The 23,332-nt window shown below is 40.2% G+C and overlaps 1 protein-coding gene across 1 annotated transcript in view; it reads left to right on the top strand.

The window, feature by feature from the left end:
• si:ch73-22o12.1 (nectin-2) overlaps window positions 1–21,811 on the top strand; it is a 240,253-nt gene extending 218,442 nt beyond the window's left edge. Inside the window, exons 7-10 of the mRNA XM_034174437.1 lie at window positions 16,898–17,033; window positions 18,304–18,361; window positions 18,458–18,547; window positions 20,591–21,811. Coding sequence (XP_034030328.1) covers window positions 16,898–17,033; window positions 18,304–18,361; window positions 18,458–18,547; window positions 20,591–20,824 — 518 coding nt within the window. The 3' untranslated portion in view covers window positions 20,825–21,811. The remainder of the gene's footprint in view (window positions 1–16,897; window positions 17,034–18,303; window positions 18,362–18,457; window positions 18,548–20,590) is intronic.
• The last annotated feature ends 1,521 nt before the right edge of the window (window positions 21,812–23,332 follow it).

The raw sequence follows: 23,332 nt of genomic DNA, 5'->3' as shown, positions 1-23,332 counted from the left end.
GGAGAACAAGGGATTGAGGGAAAAGGAAGAGATGTGAGATGTGTCTTTCTGCTCTCCCCTTCATCCCCCCCAACGTGTGAGGAGCCATCACAGGCAGCAGCTTGGAAATCCCTCTGTATTTATCTGAAGCCAGCCTCTTAATCACAGTCTTCATCGCACTTGACTCGCCCTCCTCTACTTTTAATTTGTCTGTTCTGCTCACTTTCATTGTCACACGCCTGTTTTAACCACCTCACTTGAGCTGCCCCCCCAACCGCCCACCTTAACACTTTAATTCCCACTGAGTTGTTTCCTCCTTTACTCAACTTTTCACAACTATTCTTACTTCTACTGTTCTTTCTTGTCAGTGAGTTGAACCAGGTTTGTACCATTTGGTCCTGCAGGATGTAGTATTTTTTTTATATTTTTTATTCATTTTTCTGCCACTTATCTTGTTAACGATAGCAGCAGACTCAGCAGCTCATCCCGCACTTCCCTACCTTGGCCATATGTATTCAGAGTGACTGCATTCTTTATTTTCTTTAAGACTGCCCGACAGTCAAACATGCCATATTGATGCAACATTGTATGGTTATTAGTTAGCACATGTTGTTAGCCTGACCACATTGGGAGATTCAAGGACACCTCCTCAGATTGTCTTTCCACAGAATACTAACAGTAAATTGATCCTCATGAATAGTAAATTGATCATCGTGCTTCACTTTCTTGTGGTAATCCCATTTTTAGTGTAGTTATAAGGTGGTGATGAGATGTCTTTGGTCTATTTGGAGGAGGATCTTTGGGTGCCACTGGAATGACTTTGTGTCAAACTAAAGGTTACTTGGAGGAACTCAGGTGAGTCCTATCAGATGTGTAGTGAGGCAATACTGGCTACAACACTTTGGCTATATGGCATGTTTCTCTGGGTATGGTACAGCATGTAGTGTTGAGGACCACAGAAACTGGAAAAAGGCAAAGGGTATGCCTATGTTCCACCTGACTGCAGTAGAGGGATGGCTACTTTCAAGAGGTCTTGATGAACCATTTGTCTCTGAGTGGATTCTACTGAACTGGAGTCCTAACATTTCATCCTACCTATCGAGACGTCTTACCGTCTTACCTGTTATCAGTCCATAGTTCAGTGTTGCTGGCTAATATCTGTGGTTTCTCCAAAAGTATTAGTCCTATCACTGTTCCATTTTTGGGAGCGTTCATCCTTGACCCCAGAGGTGGGCACAGCTAACTAAAAAGTTAGCTTCGATAACCATTCATCAGATAACTGAAAAGTTATCTTTTATGACGATAAACCGATAAACTGCAAAAAAAAACAAAACTTTATTACAGATAACCGATAACTATTAATATTGAATCAGACGTGGCCACATCAAATTACACTGTTGGCTGCTGATAAACCAGTTTCACTTTGTGCCGCAGGGGCTGCTGGGTAAATTCAAGGATCACAAACACACAAGAACGCATGAAAAATGAATGAATAAAAAATAAAATCCCAAACACTGCCATCATCTTTCAAAAGCAGTAAAACACAGTATTAGAAGTCACAGTTTATCGCGGTATTAGATACACTGTCATTTACAAGCTAAAAGCTGCTGCTTTTTTCACACCCTTTCAACCGTGTGTCTTAAGCAACCCAAAATACGTCCATTATGCATTGATTAGCAGAGTAAAATACATGTAGTAAATATAAATTCTTACCTGTTAGTTTCAGTGGGATTCATCTGAAAAAAATAATCATCCTGAGATTATCCAAAACGGTGGACAATCGTCCCAGTCTGTACACGGCTGCTCCATAAGAGCTCCTCTCCCATTGAGACTTGGAGATACCGTCAGCCACAAAGAAATAAAATAAAATGTTAAAATTTGTCCATTTTTTGTGTCGAGCAGGCTGCTTCTTCTGAACTACACTACCCACAATGCTCCCTGCGTCGACTGGCCAATCACGCTTTGCACTTAATGATGACATCATCAGCAAGCGACAGCCAGTCTGCCATGAATAAACACACAACAGATGGACTAAAATGTTTGATTTTAGGGTTTACAAACGTTACAACTTTGCTCACTTTACCAGCAAAAAAAATGTTATCGGACTGAAAGTTATCAGAACTAAATTTATCGGAAGATAATTGGTCCGATGATGGTTTTAAAACTTATCTGAAAAGCTAATCTGCTAGCAAAAACATTAGCTTCAATAATTATCTGCTTTTGGATTATCTGAACTGTTCCCACCACTGGTTGACCCAAAATACATAAGCATACCAAACAACAAATGTCAGTGATCAAAGTTATATGTGAAGCAGCAGGACCTTCGTGGCCGGGATGACGGTGGGGGATCAAACCCACGCGGCTCGCACCAAAAGACCGTTCCTCTACCAGGTCAGCCAAAGGGGAACTCCCCGTTAGCCAAGCTAGCGGGAACGTCTTTTCAATTGGGACCCGGGACTTTCATCCCGCTACATATGCATGCACACACGCAGAGCTTTTTGTGTTTTCTGCATTCTGCCACAAGCAGGTGCTTTTATTTTTACCCATACAAATGGAGATGTTGGCGGAAGGCATCAAACATACTACACTTTTCACTCATGGTAACATAACACTTAACTAACTAGCCCTAACTAACATGAACCATAATAACATTTAAAACCCCAAACACACATGGTACACTGCAGCACAGTGTCTATTGTTCACTGTTGTTAGTTAATCACTAATTTCACTAATTTCTAAAAAATATTAGTCCTGTCAACTTTCCATTTTCACAGCATTCATCCTTGACCCAAAATACATAAGCATACCAAACGGCAAATGTCAGCTTTCCCCAATTTCTCTGTGATCAAAGCCATACACTCACGCACACATACACACACACAGAGGCCACTTGACTATTGTAATATAGATACCCAAGGACAAATATACAGTAGATTAATGTATGTGCAGTCTCTCAGATTAGGCATAGCTAAGTGATATGTTTGGCCAATTTTCATGTATGTAGTCAGATGTAGATTTACACCCAGCACCTACATCCTGTAAATAACGATAACCACTTATATGCATGTGGGCTTGTTTGCCTAAAAATGAGGTTTGGTCAGATACAGAGCTGGTGTGTTTTTGTCACCTGGGCCCTGTTTCATAAAGCAGTCTAATCTTGTTTAGTCATATAAACTCACTTAATTGACTAATTTTTTTGATGTTAGTCATTGCACAAAGCGCTTAGTTGGCTAAAGTTTTGCGTTAGCCGACTGAAGTTTTTAGCCTGTTACAGAGGAAGCTAATCTTAGTTTAGTCGAAAAAAAACTTCAAGGTCTTGCCTCAAATAAGGAGGAAAAATAGAGACTTGTGGCAGGAGCGGGTGTTCCGGTATCAGAATAATCCATTGGAGATGTTTACGGCCGCCATGGCTGGGAGCGCTTCTCTGCTGTGGCAGACGCCATGTTTGGAGCAGATGGACCAACCTGGAAGGAAACAAAACTGTCGCGCATTGGAAGCATTTCTTGGCAATGGCACTCACGAGGCCACTGACAGTAAAAATTGTCCACTAACATATACTCAACAAAAATATAAACGCAACACTTTTGGTTTTGCTCCCATTTTGTATGAGATGAACTCAAAGATCTAAAACTTTTTCCACATACACAATATCACCACTTCCCTCAAATATTGTTCACAAACCAGTCTAAATCTGTGATAGTGAGCACTTCTCCTTTGCTGAGATAATCCATCCCACCTCACAGGTGTGCCATATCAGGATGCTGATTAGACACCATGATTAGTGCACAGGTGTGCCTTAGACTGCCCACAATAAAAGGCCACTCTGAAAGGTGCAGTTTTGTTTTATTGGGGGGGGGGATACCAGTCAGTATCTGGTGTGACCACCATTTGCCTCATGCAGTGCAACACATCTCCTTCACATCATCCGTGAAGAGAACACCTCTCCAATGTGCCAAACGCCAGCGAATGTGAGCATTTGCCCACTCAAGTCGGTTACGACGACGAACTGGAGTCAGGTCGAGACCCCGATGAGGACGACGAGCATGCAGATGAACTTCCCTGAGACGGTTTCTGACAGTTTGTGCAAAAAGTCTTTGGTTATGCAAACCGATTGTTCCAGCAGCTGTCTGAGTGGCTGGTCTCAGACGATCTTGGAGGTGAACATGCTGGATGTGGAGGTCCTGGGCTGGTGTGGTTACACGTGGTCTGCGGTTGTGAGGCTGGTTGGATGTACTGCCAAATTCTCTGAAACGACTTTGGAGACGGTGTATGGTAGAGACATGAACATTCAATACACGAGCAACAGCTCTGGTTGACATTCCTGCTGTCAGCATGCCAATTGCACGCTCCTCAAATCTTGCGACATCTGTGGCATTGTGCTGTGTGATAAAACTGCACCTTTCAGAGTGGCCTTTTATTGTGGACAGTCTAAGGCACACCTGTGCACTAATCATGGTGTCTAATCAGCATCTTGATATGGCACACCTGTGAGGTGGGATGGATTATCTCAGCAAAGGAGAAGTGCTCACTATCACAGATTTAGACTGGTTTGTGAACAATATTTGAGGGAAATGGTGATATTGTGTATGTGGAAAAAGTTTTAGATCTTTGAGTTCATCTCATACAAAATGGGAGCAAAACCAAAAGTGTTGCGTTTATATTTTTGTTGAGTGTAAAACGAGTAATCTGCAAGTTCATTGATGTGAAACTGAGATTAGATGGATAATGTTGGCCATGTAATTTTAGTTGACTAAGTAAGCTTAGTGCACTAAAAGATTCGACTGCTTTATGAAACTGGCCCCTGGTCTAAAGTCAGATGTGTTGTATATCTTTATTTAAAGAGCGCAGCAGTCAGACATGCCTTACATGAGTGGATTCACTACATGTACACCCTGCCTGCCTGCACAGAGTTTGTCATTGGTCGCCTGCAACTTTGTGTATTGGGGGAGGGGGTGGCCCCTTCGGTAGAGAGGTGGGAGAATGTTTTGTTTAATTTTCCTATGAGACACTAACGCAAAGGTGCCTTTGAGCAAGATCTTTAATCCACAAGTTGCTTCCAGTGTGTAGATGGGTTGCCTTGGGTAGATGGGTTATGTCAAAACTGCGTACGAGTGTGAAGCATCAAATGGAAGCGCGCTATAGAAATCCAGTCCATTTGCCATTAGATAGGATGATGTAATTATGGCTGTAAGGGGAAAAGAACAGGAAAAGGGGATGGGGTAAAAAACATATTTTGAGTCTTTTTCTCCCATTCATACAAACCATGTACACATACAGGTAACACATGAGTAATTTGACAATATTATCAATGTACATGTTGAAAGCTGTTGCACTCTAGTAATGTGAACATTTGGCATCTACATCTGTGATATGAGTTTGCAAAGTGAAGTGGCTATTCATGAGGGGGAAAAACCCACTATCACACACCATTGCATGTTGTAACATACACAACAAAAGTCAATTGTAAATAACCACTGAACAACATAAACATTGAGAAAAATAAGCCCCACAAAATAAAAATAAACCCCACAAAACTTATTGCTTCACCTCAGGGGGCTTTAGTGGCCGCTCTTTGTTGTGCTCTCTGACTGCATGGTACTATATCGCACTCCAGTTTAAAGGATGGATACCAATCTGTTTGGTTAATATCATGTGATATTATGGACTACAACACACACACATGCCTAATGAACACTGTAAATACAATATCTTTGCACCCAACTCTGCAATCAGTTTGCACATTCCCGAGTAAATAAAACTTGGACATGCCCCAGAAGCCTCAGTGAAACTGCTTGTTCTGTGGCTACAATCAAAATAGACCTCCTAAACCACATAATGTAGCCAGTGTTTTCTTTTAAAATGGCCTGTCATGAGTCAGATATGCCATGTCAACACAATAATCCATCGGTATAAATTTTGCACATTTTCTTGCAAACTTGAGCTAATAATTAATATTAAAATTGTCAATCTGTCTGGGCCTCATTAGCATGGAAGGGAATTGAGTTTCAGAAGCTCAAACGTCAATGTAACAGTGTTTTAACTTGAAAAATTGCCCTGTACGCCACTAATATTTACCAAAATCTGAAGATGTATCTACTGAGACTGAGATACTGAGCCATTTCCTCAATTCTTTCCTTGCTGAAGTACTTTGACAAAGAAATGACAAGGACGGAGGTAAAGTAGTAAAATTATACCAGTTACTGACTGTATTACTGTACCCATATTCAGCCAGACATCATCAACTTGCTGAAGTAATTCTGGTGTAATATTTGCCTTTTTCACCCATCCATCCAACCTAATCTCCTTCCTTTGCTCCTGCTCCATCTGCCCCTCCCCAGTTCCTCCTCTGTGCTTCCTGGGGGCATGGCGTTGTGGTGGACAAAGATAAGCAATGAAAGGCTCGCATATAGAAAGGGATAGAAGTGTATCTGATTGGACGGTTCGTGCATTGTTCTGCTCAGAGGAAGTTGAACTATAACTGTGTTTTGGCCGTTGCCTTGTCCAGAATCAGAAAATGCCACTTGTTCCAGCTGGAGAAGCAGAACTGCACTCTGCCTCTGGGTTAGAATAAACTTATTGTGAGTATGTGTAGGTATTTGTGTTTGTGCAACATGTGGTTCTCTGGTAAGGAAGGGGAGGTGGTGTCAAAGGGCAAACTGCAGACAAGTGATTTGGAATGACAGGGAACTGAAGGATACGCCTGCCGGCTGCAGCTTAACACAAGGCTGTGTGTGTGTGTGTGTGTGTGTGTGTGTGTGTGTGTGTGTGTGTGTGTGTGTGTGTGTGTGTGTGTGTGTGTGTGTGTGTGTGTGTGCGTGTATCTGTGTTTTGTGTATGGTATCTGAGTTGGTTACTGTACTGGGCTGCATGCAAAGTGCTGCAGAGGTTTGAACACTAACACTGGTGGGGCATTTCATTAAAGGCGCGACTGGTGTTCGGGGCCAACAGGGGGCAGTGCGGACACACACCCCCTTAAAATCCTGCAGTTTGTCTTTTTTCGTTGCCTATTTGTAAACTCGTGTTAGAGGATATCTGTCAGGAAAGAACATAGTCTTATCTGCTCCTAGTCAGAGAAAATTACTAAGTTAAAAATGGTAAGACTGTAGACTTTTTTTGGGGGAAAAAAGAAGCTTTTGCAGGAGCCACAGTGGAGATAGGCGGAGCGCTGATAAACAAACATGCCAAAGGAATGAGGAAGCAGGAACACAAACCCACTCAGACAAGGAAATTATTATGGCTGTTTGAATGGTTTGATTTTAAGGAAACACAGCGCCACCATGTGGCATAGTGCATATACAACAAAAAAGTGTTTTAATCAAAGGTGCGTTTCCCAGTTCTACTTGGAAACTGACCCAACATACGGCGATGTTTTCTAGCTAATGTTTATAGTTTAAGATGCCATTGAAGCTTTTTCGCGGAAGATTTATTTTTCTAAGTCAAGTTAATGAACTAAAGTAAATCAGCCATCATTATGATGCATTGATTTGTTTGAAAACTGGCATCACTGTGATCAGAAACCTGGATTAAAACATCTGTAATAAGAAAAGCACAAAAGCACAGAAAGTAGCATCATATTCAAGAAGACTTGAGGCTGTAATTGCTGCCAAAGGTGCATCAACAAAGTATTGAGCAAAGCGTGTGAATACATATGTATATGTGATTTCTTAGTTTATTTTTAATGAATTTACAAAAAATTTCAAAAAACAACAAAAATAACTTTTTCATTTTGTCATTATGGGGTATTATGAGTAGAATTTTGAGGGGAAAAATAAATTTCATCTATTTTGGAATAAGGCTGTAACATAAGAAAATGTGGAAAAAGTGAAGCACTGTGAATACTTTCCGGATGCACTGTTAAGTACGAAAATCTTGTGAATAAAAGGAATTCATGAAGCAAAGATGATTCAAAGTATCAAATAATTAAAAACATTAAAGATACCGAGCATTCAAGACTATGACCGCCTTTTACTATTAAAATGCTATTATTTACGTGAACTATCCAATGGTTTTTAAAGAAGGCCATGTTGATCAACTGTTCACTGTTGATCTGATGTTTATCTTTGTGGAGTCGTATCTTGGCCTGTAAACCTACAATCCAGTCAGGTTTTTAATTAATGTAAAAATCTTACTTCATTCAGTATGTTCTTTTCTTTCACTGTGTGGGATTCAGGGGTGTTTTATTAGCAGAAATAGAAAATAGCATTCATAAAAGCATCTGTGCATTAGTGTATAATTATCTGCAACCATGCATTGTGTTTTCATGAGCTTAGAATGAGGCCATCGTATCTACAGTGCATGGCAGTGGGTTCCCTCATGGAGGCTGCCATTTTGATACAGTAGCCCAAACTTGATTAGTTAAGTACTTACTGTCCTCTGCCTTTCACATTTTGCAGTGTAGCCAGAAGACCAAAGGAAAAAGAAGAATCTGTGGTTGCTCCACTATATGCTCTCTGCTGCTTGCTTGTGCATGCCAATATGAGAATATGAGAAAGACAAGGGGGCCTGAATTCCTGTCAGTGTGAAGCCAAATAAAATCCTCACTGAGAATGAGATTTGAATGTGATTTGCAAATTGACCAATAGGTGATATTAAAATCTACACACTGCAGCTTTAAAAGAAATCACCAAAATTTACATTTTCTATTTATTATTGACACCACTTGGAAATTTTTGTTGATTTATTTAATTTAACATTTTATTGACATAGTAGTAAAGAAAATGACCAAAAAGCAATGTATACAAACCCTGAGGTGCTTAAGACTTTTGCACAGTACAGATTGAGGTGATGTTGGATGTCTTTGATGTTGAAAGTCTTCCAGACTCATTTGAGTGTAACATTTGGGTGACTTATTACCGCCACCTGCTGCTCTTTTGACAGCGAGTGACATCATTCTGCCATTTGTCCTTTTGCCTTGATACTTCCTCTTCTTAATTGTCATCGACTTGCTCATCAGTGGCCTCTTGGAAAGTAAGTTCTGCTACCATCTGTTCTCTCTGTGCACCGTACTAAATCATGATGCCTCACGTGTCTGTCAGAATATCACGGAGAGACCCCACTGTCCTAGTAAGTCCCTTCGGCTGCTCCCTTGTTTGCACTCGGGGTCACCACAGCAAATCCAAGGTGGATCTGCATGTTGAATTGGCACAGGTTTTACACCGGATGCCCTTCCTGACGCAACTCCACATTACATGGAGAAATGTGGCAGGGTGGGATTTGAACCCGGAACCTTCTGCACTGAAACCAAGCGCATTCACCACTTGGCTACCACCCCTGCAAAAAAAAGGAAAACTCACAAATGCCATTGTCTATCGTCACAGTTTGATTTTCTCGGTTTGAAACCTTGAAGCACTGTTCATTAAATACCAGCTAAATTTGGTTCGGAATGATCTTTGTGTACAAAAATGTAAAGCTTTCTCATCTTTGGGAAAATCATCAGATGTTATCTCGTGTGTTCACTGTTATGGAACAACAAAACTGCTCGAATTTGAAGTGCTCTGTGCAAGGGTTAATCAGTGAAGTAAAATGGTGTTTTACAAGCTCCTGATTAGAAGATTTTCAGATTCAGGCTGTTGCATAGCATGAATATCTAATTAATTATCCCGCAGCTCATCCTGAATAACCTCTGCAGCATAATGGCTGCTTGTCATCTCGTTCTGACAGAGCTGTGGGAAAGCGTTTCCACCCTTCGTGGTGTGAGCGGAGTGCAGGGAGATATTTAACACAATGAAATAAAATAACTATGGTAATTTTGGTATTTTGGTCACAGCTGTTGGTGAGGAAAACACATCAGTAAGAATTAGTGAGACCGTCTGAGGGCAACAGATGATCATTTTACTTGGATGTAACAACAGATGAATAAAATGAGCACACTGGATTTTATGGACAATCTCCTGCTCATTTATCAATAATGTGGAGATGCTGCAAAAGTGCAGTCTAACAAAATGCTATATGAATCCAACAGATTAAATTTTACAAGATTTTCCTCATTGATCAAGTTGTGTAAAATAAGAGTTGCTAACCAGGCTCACGGCGGTGTTTAACAGACTGGTTAGATGCATAAAGTACACAGATGTTGTTGAATTTTAGTTTTGCACACAAGCATTTTGTCATAAATAAAGCCCATTAGTGCACATCATGTACAGCTACTGTGGCAGTGTGTGTCCCTCCAGCAACAGAGAGCTACTTGAGATGCAATGAGGGCACCACAAGTTGGTTTTGGTCCCTAGATACTGGAAGTCCGGTATGTTTTGTACAATGAGAGAAGAACAATAAGAAACTCATTTGCAGCTCACAGAACAAATCCAAATAACATAATTAACCCAGTTCATCCTCGAAAAACATTGTTTTTACTCAGCATAATAAAAAAGTAGAGGAACCGTGGAACTTTTTCCCTTTCATTTTTAGATATGTGTTAGGAATTGTAGTTCTGGCTCAGTGGATTAAATTGTGCTGTGTGTTTTAATGATTACAGGTTGATGTGTGTGGATATAACTCCGGGTCCATTTTTTGTATGTTATTCCTGGCTGCCACCTTGTGTCAGTAACTGTTATTTCAGAATTTGTTGTGTGTGTGTGTGTGTGTGTGTGTGTGTGTGTGTGTGTGTGTGTGTGTGTGTGTGTGTGTGTGTATATATATATGTATATGTATGTATGTGTGTGTTTTTGTTTGCCATTTGCTCTTCAAACCAGTGTGACTGGACTGATTTGGCATTTGATTAATTAGTGGTTAAGAAAAATCAGCTGTTTTGATGTATTGTGAAATAAATGTCCCACAAAAAAGATGTTATATATAAAGTGCTGCACAACCCCACATCAGGAAAAAGTTGGGGTTATGTTGAACATGCAAGTCAACCTTGTATTTACTTTAACCTCTATTTTATAGCAGACGAATGAACCCAAATTATTTCATGTCCTGATTGGTCAACTTCGTTTAATTTGTATCATATGATGCAATATGCCTACATTTGCCCTCTCTGAGGTTTTGGGCAAATTAAATGGCAAACAAAGTAAAATGCAAAGAAAAAGTGATGATGCGATGGAAAGTGGACATGTGTTGCGCGGTTTGTTTATGACCTGGAGCTCAAACATGTTGAGGGGCTTGTACAGGCGAGAGAACACATTCTGGCTAGCTCTGTAGGCTAACACTTGCCAGCATAACCTCTCCCCATTTGTCTTGTCGTCCCTTCTCCACCGGGAACTGAAAACAAAACTCCGCTTTTTGCAACTGCTTCAGTGATTGCAACGGAAAACAAAACCGTACACGTTACGCTGTTTTAGTATTGCACAATGGGAGGCTGTCCCCAGAAGTGGTCAGATCCCACGATATTACGTAGGGGTTCAAACGAGACTGCGCTACCCTATTATGAAGAAATACATACAGCATGTCACTCTGTGGTAAGTCTGCATGGAGTAGACTGTTCTCAAAAAGTTATAGGCCTCTGTGGCTCTGATTGGAGAAATTGTCCAAAGTGCATGTTTTTTTTGCATTTTGTTTCCTCAGTTATACACTTCATGATGAAGTGGTATAAAGGAGGGTTTTATTAAAAAAAACCTGAAAGTTCAGCTACAATTTGCCAGAAGGAACATCTGAGACACAAGCCTAGATTTGATGTTTTGGTGAAAGAAAATCCTTGTCTGATGATGAGTTGCATAAGTATTGGGCCCCTTGCCCATTACTTATGCAATCTAACATCTTGGGTTTTATATTTTTAATTAATTTGTATCAAATTATAGACCTTTGCTTTGAGTTTGAGTTTAAGGAAGATAATTTTTGAAATTTTTATATTGAGAAGCCTGATTTACTTTTTGCTATTTGAAATAGCATAAACAAATTAAAATGTGTGAAATACCAAGAAGGGCACTGCATTTTTTTTTTTTTAGAGACACCCACTTCTTTGTAATAACTACAGAAAGAAATTGAACTGTAGCATCACAAAAATGGACTTTTTAAACAGTCATCAGAGCCAGAGTTTCTTGTTTAATTAGCTGTGCAACATGCCACAATTCTCTTTAAATGAATTATTACCCAGATTCTTGGCACAGAAAAATGAGTATGTCCCACATAGTTATCGACACTATGCCACTGCAGGCAACGATTCTGATGTAACAATCGATATGACTGTTTTTCTAAAGTAAGCATATGAGTGCAGCATAATTGTGTTTATCATTTTTCAGTCTGGCCCATCTGGAGTCAGAGCAACAATATTTGATAAGAGAAATAGCAGTACACTCCCCAACTGTAAATCTGGTAACTCTGGAAAATTAGTGTACGTGTGTGTGTGTGTGTACGTGTGTGTGTGTGTGTGTGTACGTGTGTGTGTGTGTGTGTGTGTGTGTGTGTGTGTGTGTGTACGTGTCTGTAAGTGTGTGTGTATATGTGTGTAAGTGTGTGTGTGTGTGTGTGTGTGTACGTGTGTGTGTGTACGTGTGTGTAAGTGTGTGTGTATATGTGTGTAAGTGTGTGTGTGTGTGTAAGTGTGTGTGTGTGTGTACGTGTGTGTGTACGTGTGTGTGTACGTGTGTGTGTACGTGTGTGTACGTGTGTGTGTGTGTGTGTACGTGTGTGTGTACGTGTGTGTACGTGTGTGTGTACGTGTGTGTGTACGTGTGTGTGTGTGTGTACGTGTGTGTGTACGTGTGTGTGTACGTGTGTGTGTACGTGTAAGTGTGTGTGTGTGTGTAAGTGTGTGTGTACGTGTGTGTGTACGTGTGTATATGTGTGTAAGTGTGTGTGTGTGTGTGTGTAAGTGTGTGTGTACGTGTGTGTGTGTGCGTGTGTGTGTAAGTGTGTGTGTGTGTGTGTGTACGTGTGTGCGTGTGTGTGTACGTGTGTGTGTGTACGTGTGTGTGTAAGTGTGTATACGTGTGTGTGTGTACGTGTGTGTGTGTGTATATGTGTGTGTGTGCGTGTGCGTGTACGTGTGTGTGTGTGCGTGTGTGTGTGTACGTGTGTGTGTGTGTGTGTGTGTGTGTGTACGTGTGTGTGTGTGTGTATATATATATGTGTATATATATATGTGTATATATATATGTGTATATATGTGGTTGTTTTTATGATTTTTATAGAATTGCATGATTATGTTCAACAAATATATGAATGCAACACTTTTGGTTCCCATTTTTCTTGCACTGAAGTGAAAAATATGAAGATTTTTTAAAAATACATAAAAAGGCTTATTTAACTCAAATTTTAATGATGTTAAAGTTCGTGTTCAGCTCCAGTCATGCACAAATAATCGCCAACGGTCTCTGTTGTAGCCCCCTTAAGAATATGGTGGTGGACTTTGTGGAGTGGGTAAAGTTGCAATCACATGTCCAGTATGACTCTACTGCAGAAGGCATTGATGCCCACACATGCACGATAGTAGCAACATTTGTGCATGATGACAAGGTGCGTGGGGGACAAATTTATAAGACTGTTATGTTGTCTCTCTGTGGGAGCTGTCCATGGTGCTTTTTGTCAGAGGAAGGAGGGCTGGTCTGCTGCAAAACTTGCATATCTTTGGCAAAACGTGTGTCTGTGTGTGTGCGTATAGGACACTCTATGCAACACACCCAAACGCAGTTTTTCATAAGGCACCCCAACGTACAGTAGTGTTCAGAATAATAGTAGTGCTATGTGACTAAAAAGTTTAATCCAGGTTTTGAGTATATTTCTTATTGTTACATGGGAAACAAGGTACCAGTAGATTCTCAAAAATCCAACAAGACCAAGCATTCATGATATGCACACTCTTAAGGCTATGAAATTGGGCTATTAGTTAAAAAAAAAAAAAAAAAGTAGAAAAGGGGGTGTTCACAAAAATAGTAGTGTGGCATTCAGTCAGTGAGTTTGTCAATTTTGTGGAACAAACAGGTGTGAATCAGGTGTCCCCTATTTAAGGATGAAGCCAGCACCTGTTGAACATGCTTTTCTCTTTGAAAGCCTCTGGAAAATGGGATGTCCAAGACATTGTTCAGAAGAACAGCGTAGTTTGATTAAAAAGTTGATTAGAGAGGGGAAAACATACGCAGGTGCAAAAAATTATAGGCTGTTCATCTACAACGATCTCCAATGCTTTAAAATGGACAAAAAAAAAAAAGAGACACATGGAAGAAAATGGAAAACAACCATCAAAATGGATAGAAGAATAACCAGAATGGCAAAGGCTCACCCATTGATCAGCTCCAGGATGATCAAAGACAGTCTGGAGTTACCTGTAAGTGCTGTGACAGTTAGAAGATGCCTGTGTGAAGCTAATTTATTTGCAAGAATCCTCCGCAATGTCCCTCTGTTAAATAAAAGATATGTGCAGAAGAGGTTACAATTTGCCAAAGAACACATCAACTGGCCTAAAGAGAAATGCAGGAATATTTTGTGGACTGATGAGAGTAAAATTGTTCTTTTTGGGTCCAAGGGCCGCAGACAGTTTGTGAGACAACCCCCAAACTCTGAATTCAAGCCACAGTTCACAGTGAAGACAGTGAAGCATGGTGGTGCAAGCAGCATGATATGGGCATGTTTCTCCTACTATGGTGTTGGGCCTATATATCGCATACCAGGTATCATGGATCAGTTTGGATATGTCAAAATACTTGAAGAGGTCATGTTGCCTTATGCTGAAGAGGACATGCCCTTGAAATGGATGTTTCAACAAGACAATGACTCCAAGCACACTAGTAAACTAGCAAAATCTTGGTTCCAAACCAACAAAATTAATGCCTTGCAGATGTGAAGAAATCATGAAAAACTGTGGTTATACAACTAAATACTAGTTGAGTGATTCACAGGATTGCTAAAAAAGCAGTTTGAACATAATAGTTTTGAGTTTGTAGCATCAACAGCAGATGCTACTATTATTGTGAACACCCCCTTTTCTACTTTTTTTTTTATTAATATCCCAATTTCATAGCCTTAAGAGTGTGCATATCATGAATGCTTGGTCTTGTTGGATTTGTGAGAATCTACTGAATCTACTGGTATCTTGTTTCCCATGTAACAATAAGAAATATACTCGAAACCTGGATTAATCTTTTTAGTCACATAGCACTACTATTATTCTGAACAATACTGTATGTCTTATATCTACTTGTCATATTCTCGTCTCATTTTGCACGTTTTACTTTCTGTAAAGTGATCAGGAATTGCCTCAGGTTTTCTTCATGTTGTGTGAACACAAGCATCTGTGTAAAAGGAGATTACTGCTGTTTCTGACATGGAAGCACATAAAAAGACCCATTTCTGAACACACTTTACATCTTTCGCTCACTTACATTATACTACTCACCTTCTACGAAACAGTCCATGGCTCCGAATGGAGATTTAAAAAATATATATATAATTCAAACATGTCTTTTTATTGTATGCATGAGGCACTTCACAGAGGATGCTTTCCAAATTTCAGCAGCAGAGCTGTTTCTCTTTTCACACCATTCTCCTCATAATCACAGGTGGTTGTTTTTTGTCCCCCCCAACCTCATTGTTCCAGCTGCCCGCACACTCACCTCTGACACAGAGAAGGTAACACTCTGACGTACCAAAAGTAAACCAACCGCCTCATTCTGGATTCACGGGAGTCACTGCATGTATTTGGACCATGTTCAGGATACACTCTGATTTTCAGCCCACCACACATCATGACACCCATTTTCTTTACTTATTCTGTGACAGTCGAGTGAAGGTGGCACTCGCACCTCTAATATTTTGTTGTAAGCCTGTGGCAGAGGGGTTGTAACCTCTGGTGTGATTGGGCCTTTAGTGAACATTTCACCTTTGCCAAGATGATCCGTCCACCTGGCAGGTGTGCCTGAAGATGGTGATTAAACACCATGATTATTGCACAGGTTTGCCTTGAACTGGTTACACTGTTCTAAGTGTTAGACCTCCTTGTGCTCTGCAAAGAACATCAGTGCACCTTGGCAGGTGAGAGAGAGAACACTGCTCCTCCAAAAGATATTCCCTTATTTATTTTGACAGTGCAGTGGAGCGTGCTGTCTAATGGGATGGTCCCAAATCTGCCACAGGTGTTTAGTTGGGTTGAGATCTGGTGATTCAGGCCATAATACGTGACTCATATTTTTCATACTCAAACCATTTGGTGACCCTGTGTGCCCTGTGGATGGGGGCATTCATTGTTCTTGTTGATTCCGGTCTTTCAATTAATGTCACCTGTCTGTAGAACTTTGGTTTAAAAAAAAATAATAATTGAGATGTGGTCAGTCACGTGCAGGAAAAACAATACATTGATTACATCAACAGAAACAAAATACATGTTTACAACCCATCACACACAAAAAACCAACTTGAAGAAAAGCCAAACTGTACAGCAGACTGCGGGTTAAGTAGTCGGGTGGCCGTGTTTATACCAGAAAGCTGGGAACCAGTGATCACTAACACTTCTGCAAATAAATGAAAATGATTTTGGAACACACTGAGTTGTATGTTGTCTGAGCAGAATTATAATTAAAAGACAAACATTTAGTCACAACCAGTCCAATTATGAGGACAGAGGTTTATCATCAAATGATCCTCAGATCCTGTCTGACCTTTACTGCCCCTCATTAGCATAATCCTGTGGGAATACGCGCGCTAATGAGATGGGTTACACGTTCACTGAACAACTGTGTTTTGCTTCATGTGCTGTGTGGTCAGGGTTCATTAGTGGAATTTGTGGTTCATCTGAATCACCCACGTGACTCGACACTGTAATCGACCTTTTCTCGTTTCTGAGTACAATCACACTCTGTGTGCAGACTGTCATTGTTGAGGCTTTTGGGTTTGTTTGTTTTTTTTTTTAGGTCACGCATACAGTAAAACTTTGTCTGACACATGTCTGCAGTTTATGGCTCCTGTCTGTGTAATAATCATTCAGTGTTATGAAAATCTATTTTAAATATACCTCTGCGCTAAAGGACAATTTTTTTTTTTTTTCTGCTTCCAGGAACACGTCTTCCAGCGAAAGGTCCAACTACAGGCATGATCATCGGGGCAATCATCGGCGTCGTCATATTCGTGGCCATTATTGGAACAGCCATAGCAATGTACCGCAAACACCGTATCAACAAGCTCAGCGGAGAGTGAGTATCTGCCCTCTTGCACGTCATTTTTCTTTAAAATATCTTTGTCTAAATAAATACTGAAACCACACATCTCATGCAGAAGACAGACAAGTGGTTGTGTATTTATCGATGTGCAGATCTTTCAGTCAGGATTGTTCTAATGCACGCTCCAGGCTAAATTGGGAAACAGGCATTTCCTACTAGTACTACTATAACGACAACTACAGTGATTAGTGCTGTCACAACTCTTACAGGTTAGAATAAGGAAGCAATTAGCTTCATACAAGAACATTTTCATACATTTATCTCATATTTTTCATACCTTTTTATAGTATTTATGAAGCTGGTGGCATAAATAATGTTCCAGAATTCCATATACAGCTACCCCTACCCCCCCGTGCGCATCTGTCAGAAGCATCCAGCCAGGACACACGTTTGGAAATGGACATCCTCCTATTAGAGATCCCATCCTCAGATTTTTTATCGTGTCAACACTGGGTAGTAAGGGACTTGCTAAATCCAGTAAATTGGTAGTGAGTGAGTGCTTTTGATGATGCTCGATGGATGAAATAAGGGAGTAATTTAGTTGGATGTGTGTGTTGGATGTGGATTTAAAAAAATTTTTTTTTGGCAGAGTAAAATAGAAGAGAACCATGGAAGAGGCTCAAGGGTGAGTCTCCTTCATGGAGATGAATGAAAGAATTTGTGTCATTAGTGGTTTTAGAATGTGGGACATTTATATTCATTCGTGGCCTATGGGGGTGGGGCGAGGTTGGGGGGGGGGCAGCGGGTGGAGGTGGTGTTCTCTCGGACTACAGTCTGTCCAGTGCATCTCCCAGAGGTGGCTTATCAGTGCAGAATGCCCTGAGGGAGCTTCCAGAGTCTTGCATTTCTCCGTTTCCCCGAACTGACCTTTAATTGAATATCTTGAGGCTATGTGAATGAAGTTAGCACTATTGAGATTGTAGCGTTGAACAGGATATCAATGTAGTGATGTCATTTATGTAGCATTATAAAACTAAATCTACTTAAAGGTAATAAAATGGCATAAACTACTACACCTCTGGACCACTTGTACATTATTTGTTTATCTCCGAAAAATAACCCAAGAAAACTCATGAATGTAAGAAGTTCTCTTAGATCACTTGTACACAATTTACAAATGAATCTTTTTGTATGAGTGGTTCTTGCATGGATTCAACAAATGTTTGGGTATTACTTTTCTTTAACTGCTCAGGAGATAGCAGCGCAACATTATCTACTAACATTACAACGGTTTGTCTTTCAGTGGGCCTCCCAAACACAAGCCCCCTCCCCCCAAGAAGACAAACATCTCAAGTGAGAGGGTGAGTCGTAAGAACAGCATCAGTAACAAAGTTGTATTAAAAACTCACCAGTTTTATTTTATCTGCTGAAACATTTTGGTTGATGTGGTTTTTCAGCCGCTGAACATAAGCGGGACTCCGATAGTAGCCGAGAACACGCCTCTGCAAAATCAGTACTACAGTACCCAGACTGCCGAGCCAGTCACGGTAAGAACACATGATGCAGATGCTTCTTTTGTAGTTGTTGTTTATTTAAAATAATCATTTCTAAAATACAGAGGTTGTTCTGTGTAGTTATTTCATCACAAGTTTTATTATCTCTGATATATGTAAGCATTTAGAGAGATTGCTCTCAGAATAATTGTCCTAAATTTATAATGTATATGTGTCTAGTCATTAATAGACTCTGAAAGTACAGGGACTGTGTGTACAGTTAGCTGTAAATCCAAAATGGTTATTGCAATATTTTTGCTAAACTTGAATTAAAGCTTAAATTCTGCACAATGAGCACATCTTCATTGTTTCATTTCAACTACAGTAGTTGTCACTGTCTATATACTTATGGACTGTAGCTCTCCATGAGTCTATAGTTTTTAGTCATACTATGGATGCTGAGGTGATTCTTTGTTTGTTGCTTTAAATGGAAAGGACCTGCTGCTTGCCACACCCCTTATGCATTTCATCATTCTCTCACATGATGTTGGTGTGTTTCACAGAGCAAACAGGTCTTAATATATCATGACTGATGCATACAGTAGTGTTCAGAATAATAGTAGTGCTACGTGACTAAAAAGATTAATACAGGTTTTGAGTATATTTCTTATTGTTACATGGGAAACAAGGTTTCAGTAGATTCTCACAAATCCAACAAGACCAAGCATTCATGATATGCACACTCTTAAGGCTATGAAATTGGGCTATGAGCAAAAAAAGTAGAAAAGGGGGTGTTCACAATAATAGTAGTGTGGCATTCAGTCAGTGAGTTTGTAAATTTTGTGGAACAAACAGGTGTGAATCAGGTGTCCCCTATTTAAGGATGAAGCCAGCACCTGTTGAACATGCTTTTCTCTTTGAAAGCCTGAGGAAAATGGGACGTTCAAGACATTGTTCAGAAAAACAGCATAGTTTGATTAAAAAGTTGATTGGAGAGGGGAGAACTTATACGCAGGTGCAAAAACCTATAGGCTGTTCATCTACAATGATCTCCAATGTTTTAAAATGGACGAAAAAACCAGAGACATGTGGAAGAAAATGGAAAACAACCATCAAAATGGATAGAATAACCAGAATGGCAAAGGCTCACCCATTGATCAGCTCCAGGATGATCAAAGATAGTCTGGAGTTACCTGTAAGTGCTGTGACAGAAGACGCCTGTGTGAAGCTAATTTATTTGCAAGAATCCCCCGCAAAGTCCCTCTGTTAAATAAGACATGTGCAGAAGAGGTTACAATTTGCCAAGGAACACATCAACTGGCCTAAAGAGAAATGGAGGAATATTTTGTGGACTGATGAGAGTAAAATTGTTCTTTTTGGGTCCAAGGTCCAACAAAATTAATGCCTCACAGATGTGAAGAAATCATGAAAAACTGTGGTTATACAACTAAATACTAGTTTAGTGATTCACAGGATTGCTAAAAAAGCAGTTTGAACATAACAGTTTTGAGTTTGTAGCATCAACAGCAGATGCTACTATTATTGTGAACACCCCCTTTTCTTTTTTTTTTTTTTTTACTAATAGCCCAATTTCATAGTCTTAAGAGTGTGCATATCATGAATGTTTGGTCTTGTTGGATTTGTGAGACTCTACTGAATCTACTGATACCTTGTTTCCCATGTAACAATAAGAAATATACTCAAAACCTGGATTAATCTTTTTAGTCGCATAGCACTATTATTATTCTGAACACTACTGTACATCACAGAAACCTGACTTTAACTTGTACCAATGGCGGTTCTACAGCCAGCCTTAGAATTGTGGGACTTTGAGATTTTTTTTTTTTTACCAACATTCAAGTGTAATTTATAGATAAAACAATTTTGTTCAATATGACCCCTTTAAAATTATCCCTTAAGTGACTTGATTGTCACTTAACTCACCTTTTAGTAAGTTTTGTCAACCGATTTTCATTTTGCTAAAGACAATGTCTCATGCAATGTTATGATATCGCACTCTGAACTGCGCCGCTGTCCTTCAGTGTTGCTGTAACAAACTCGGTGCCTTTCACTAACCATGCTGCTTGTTGCTGACAGGATCTGGATGCCTACTACAACAACGACGACGATGATGGTCGTGGTGGTCTTGTTGGCTGTGGTGTAGAGGACAGGGAGCATTATTACTCTGCTGCTCCCTCTGGCTGGGATGACCCCGGGAACAATGAGGTTCCACCTCCTTACATGCGCACAGACAGTGACTCTCAAGACGATCACTCGGGTCCTGTTGTCAACCGTGGTGACAGCTTTGTGTCGCCTGCCATGTTTGTGTGACAGTGGAAGTGAATGTGCTGGAAGACATGCTCACACATCCCTGTCAGTGTGTGTGTGTGTGTGTGAGAGCTGTGATTTGTGCAGGGTTAAATGCGACTGAGGAGCCGTGGTGACGATTTTTCAGAATGTGTGACTGTGAATGTTTGTTTTAGGAATTTTCAAATCTGTGCTACAGAAAGTTTAGTTTTTTATTTCATGAAACATATTTAAAATCAGGTTGTCAATCGTCATTACAAAAAATAATCTGCAGTTCTGCAAAAAAAAAGTATTGCTAGTGTGTGCACATCTGTCACAGACGGCATTAAGGGGTTATAGTTTTAAATTGTTTTCAGAACACAATTTGTGGAACTCTCCATCGTTGTCAGACATGTATGTTTCCACACTGAAGTGTGTCCCTCGAACATGTTAGTTACTGATGTGACGCTGTAAGCACAATACGTGGGTGTAACAAGTCATCTCTTTGGTCACTTATTTACCCTCATAGTTGGATTGGGAACCGAGCGTGCGTGTAAAGCGATCCAGATGAGACTCACCAGAATGTGCTGGACGTATATTAATGTTTATTGCACTGGCATTTTCCTCATGAAAGCATCTGGCTCAGGTGTGACTGGAGAAAGTTTCAACACGGATCATCTGGCCTGTGCTCATTTTAATTATATAGATTTTTAAACTTCATTGTGAAAGCATTATATTTTCTTGGATTCTGGGATACATGAAAACTTTGTGCCTATATTTTTTTTATGTTGTTTAGTCAGCAGAATGTGCCAATAGATTAGGTTAAATCTGCATTATGTCTGTGAAATAGGATTCAGTTTAGATCTATCATGAACCCAAAGATGTTAGTGAAAACCAGGTTTGCTTCTTAAGCAAAGTGAATTTTTTAAGTGAAATGTGTGCTTTAAACAGTTTTATTATTAATCTATTGTTTTTAAAGTCATTTTGATGATTTCTGTTGATTCAATACACATTAAATTGATTCTGCTTAAATCTGTTTGCATGAGGTAGTTTTTTCCACCTGTTGTAATAACATGGTGTAACCATGTGATGGCAGTGTGGAGTCAAAATGCAGGAGACTTCAGCTGCACAGCCCAACCTTACAAGGTGAGGAGATAACTTTTAAATGCTACTTGGTGTTGAGTCTTGGTTGTCCGTACTGAGTAATGGAAGCTCTGAACGTCACCCCTCCGGACTGAAGCCGCAGTATCTGTGCACGTGACGGTGACACACTAATGAACTCCGTCTGTAGTCTACTCCAGTCCCATACTGTCAGTGAAGACTCTGTAGGTGTCCTATTAATGTATCTGTATGGCTCATTTGCAGCACGAATCTGCACTGTGTGCAAACAGCTCATGCTGGTGATGCAGCGTTGCCACAGTGGCGATTTGATGGATCTGTGCAGGTTGTACTGGTGTCCTGTGAGATTCGAGGATGAGTGTGCGGCGCTGCAGATGAAGGCGAGGCCTCTGCAGTCTGTTTGTTCTCTGCATGTGTGCTGAGCAGACTCACTACGATCCTGTGAAGGAGCCAATTGCTGACTGTGCATTTCACAATTCCAGGCCATCTTAGAATGTAACGGCAAGGTCGGAGCTGTCTCTGCAGCTCGCATGGAAAACAGTCAGCACCCTATAGATTGGTGATGTCACGGTCATTCCAAAATGGGGTCTGTTGGTTTGCATTTGAATTACGTTCACACCATGGAATGACTTTGATGGCACAGACACACACATTAGCAGATGTGAGTTGCATTCTGTGGGTCACCTGAATGTAAAGCTCTGTGAGATTCTCCATCTGTGTACACATTCTAATATTAGATAAGCTGCAATGTTCTGCAGTGTCAGTGAGGTGCCCACTATGTGGATTAATACATGGGATGTACGGATTCAGCCGGCTTGTCCCTCTAATGATCCTCACTATTGGTTAAAGGAGTGTTTAGTTTAGAAATGGTCTTCGAACACGGAAGAAGAGGAACAAAGTAAGCTTTCAGCATGACGCTTTCAGTTTCACAGTTTGAAAAATAGTCATTATCTCAGTGTTGGTGTACCTTGTACATTCAAGCATTTTGAGCATTTTTCAGCTGTGCTGAATTTTCAACATTTTTTGTTGTTTAGTCAGATCTGGAACTTTGACATACTTGACATCCAGAAGTGTCACAGCTGAGTTTAACACATCACATAAGCACAGCACCTTGCATCATCACAGTGCACTAGATCATTTGTGGGAAACGGTGATCTTCACATGTTCATGATTCACTTTATAGATTGATCATCTGGGATACACCTCTGTGAAAATAAATGCTTCAATCGAAGTTGACGACCTATGATTTTGATGTCAGAGAGGGTAAGTCAGTCTTAAAAAAAAAAAAAAAAAAAACGATATAGAGAACATTGCCTATCATTTTTGCACCCTTTTCGCATTCTAGTTTTCATAAACGGAGTTAAGGTTCAAAAAATGCAAATTTTATGGATCAAAGGTCAAATATGTTTTGTAAGACTTTGACTGTTTTGAGCG

Source organism: Thalassophryne amazonica, chromosome 7, assembly GCF_902500255.1.
Source record: "Thalassophryne amazonica chromosome 7, fThaAma1.1, whole genome shotgun sequence".
In the NCBI taxonomy this organism is placed as follows: domain Eukaryota; kingdom Metazoa; phylum Chordata; class Actinopteri; order Batrachoidiformes; family Batrachoididae; genus Thalassophryne; species Thalassophryne amazonica.
The sequence above is the reverse complement of the archived record's forward strand: the minus strand, read 5'-3'. Positions and strand labels throughout refer to the sequence as shown.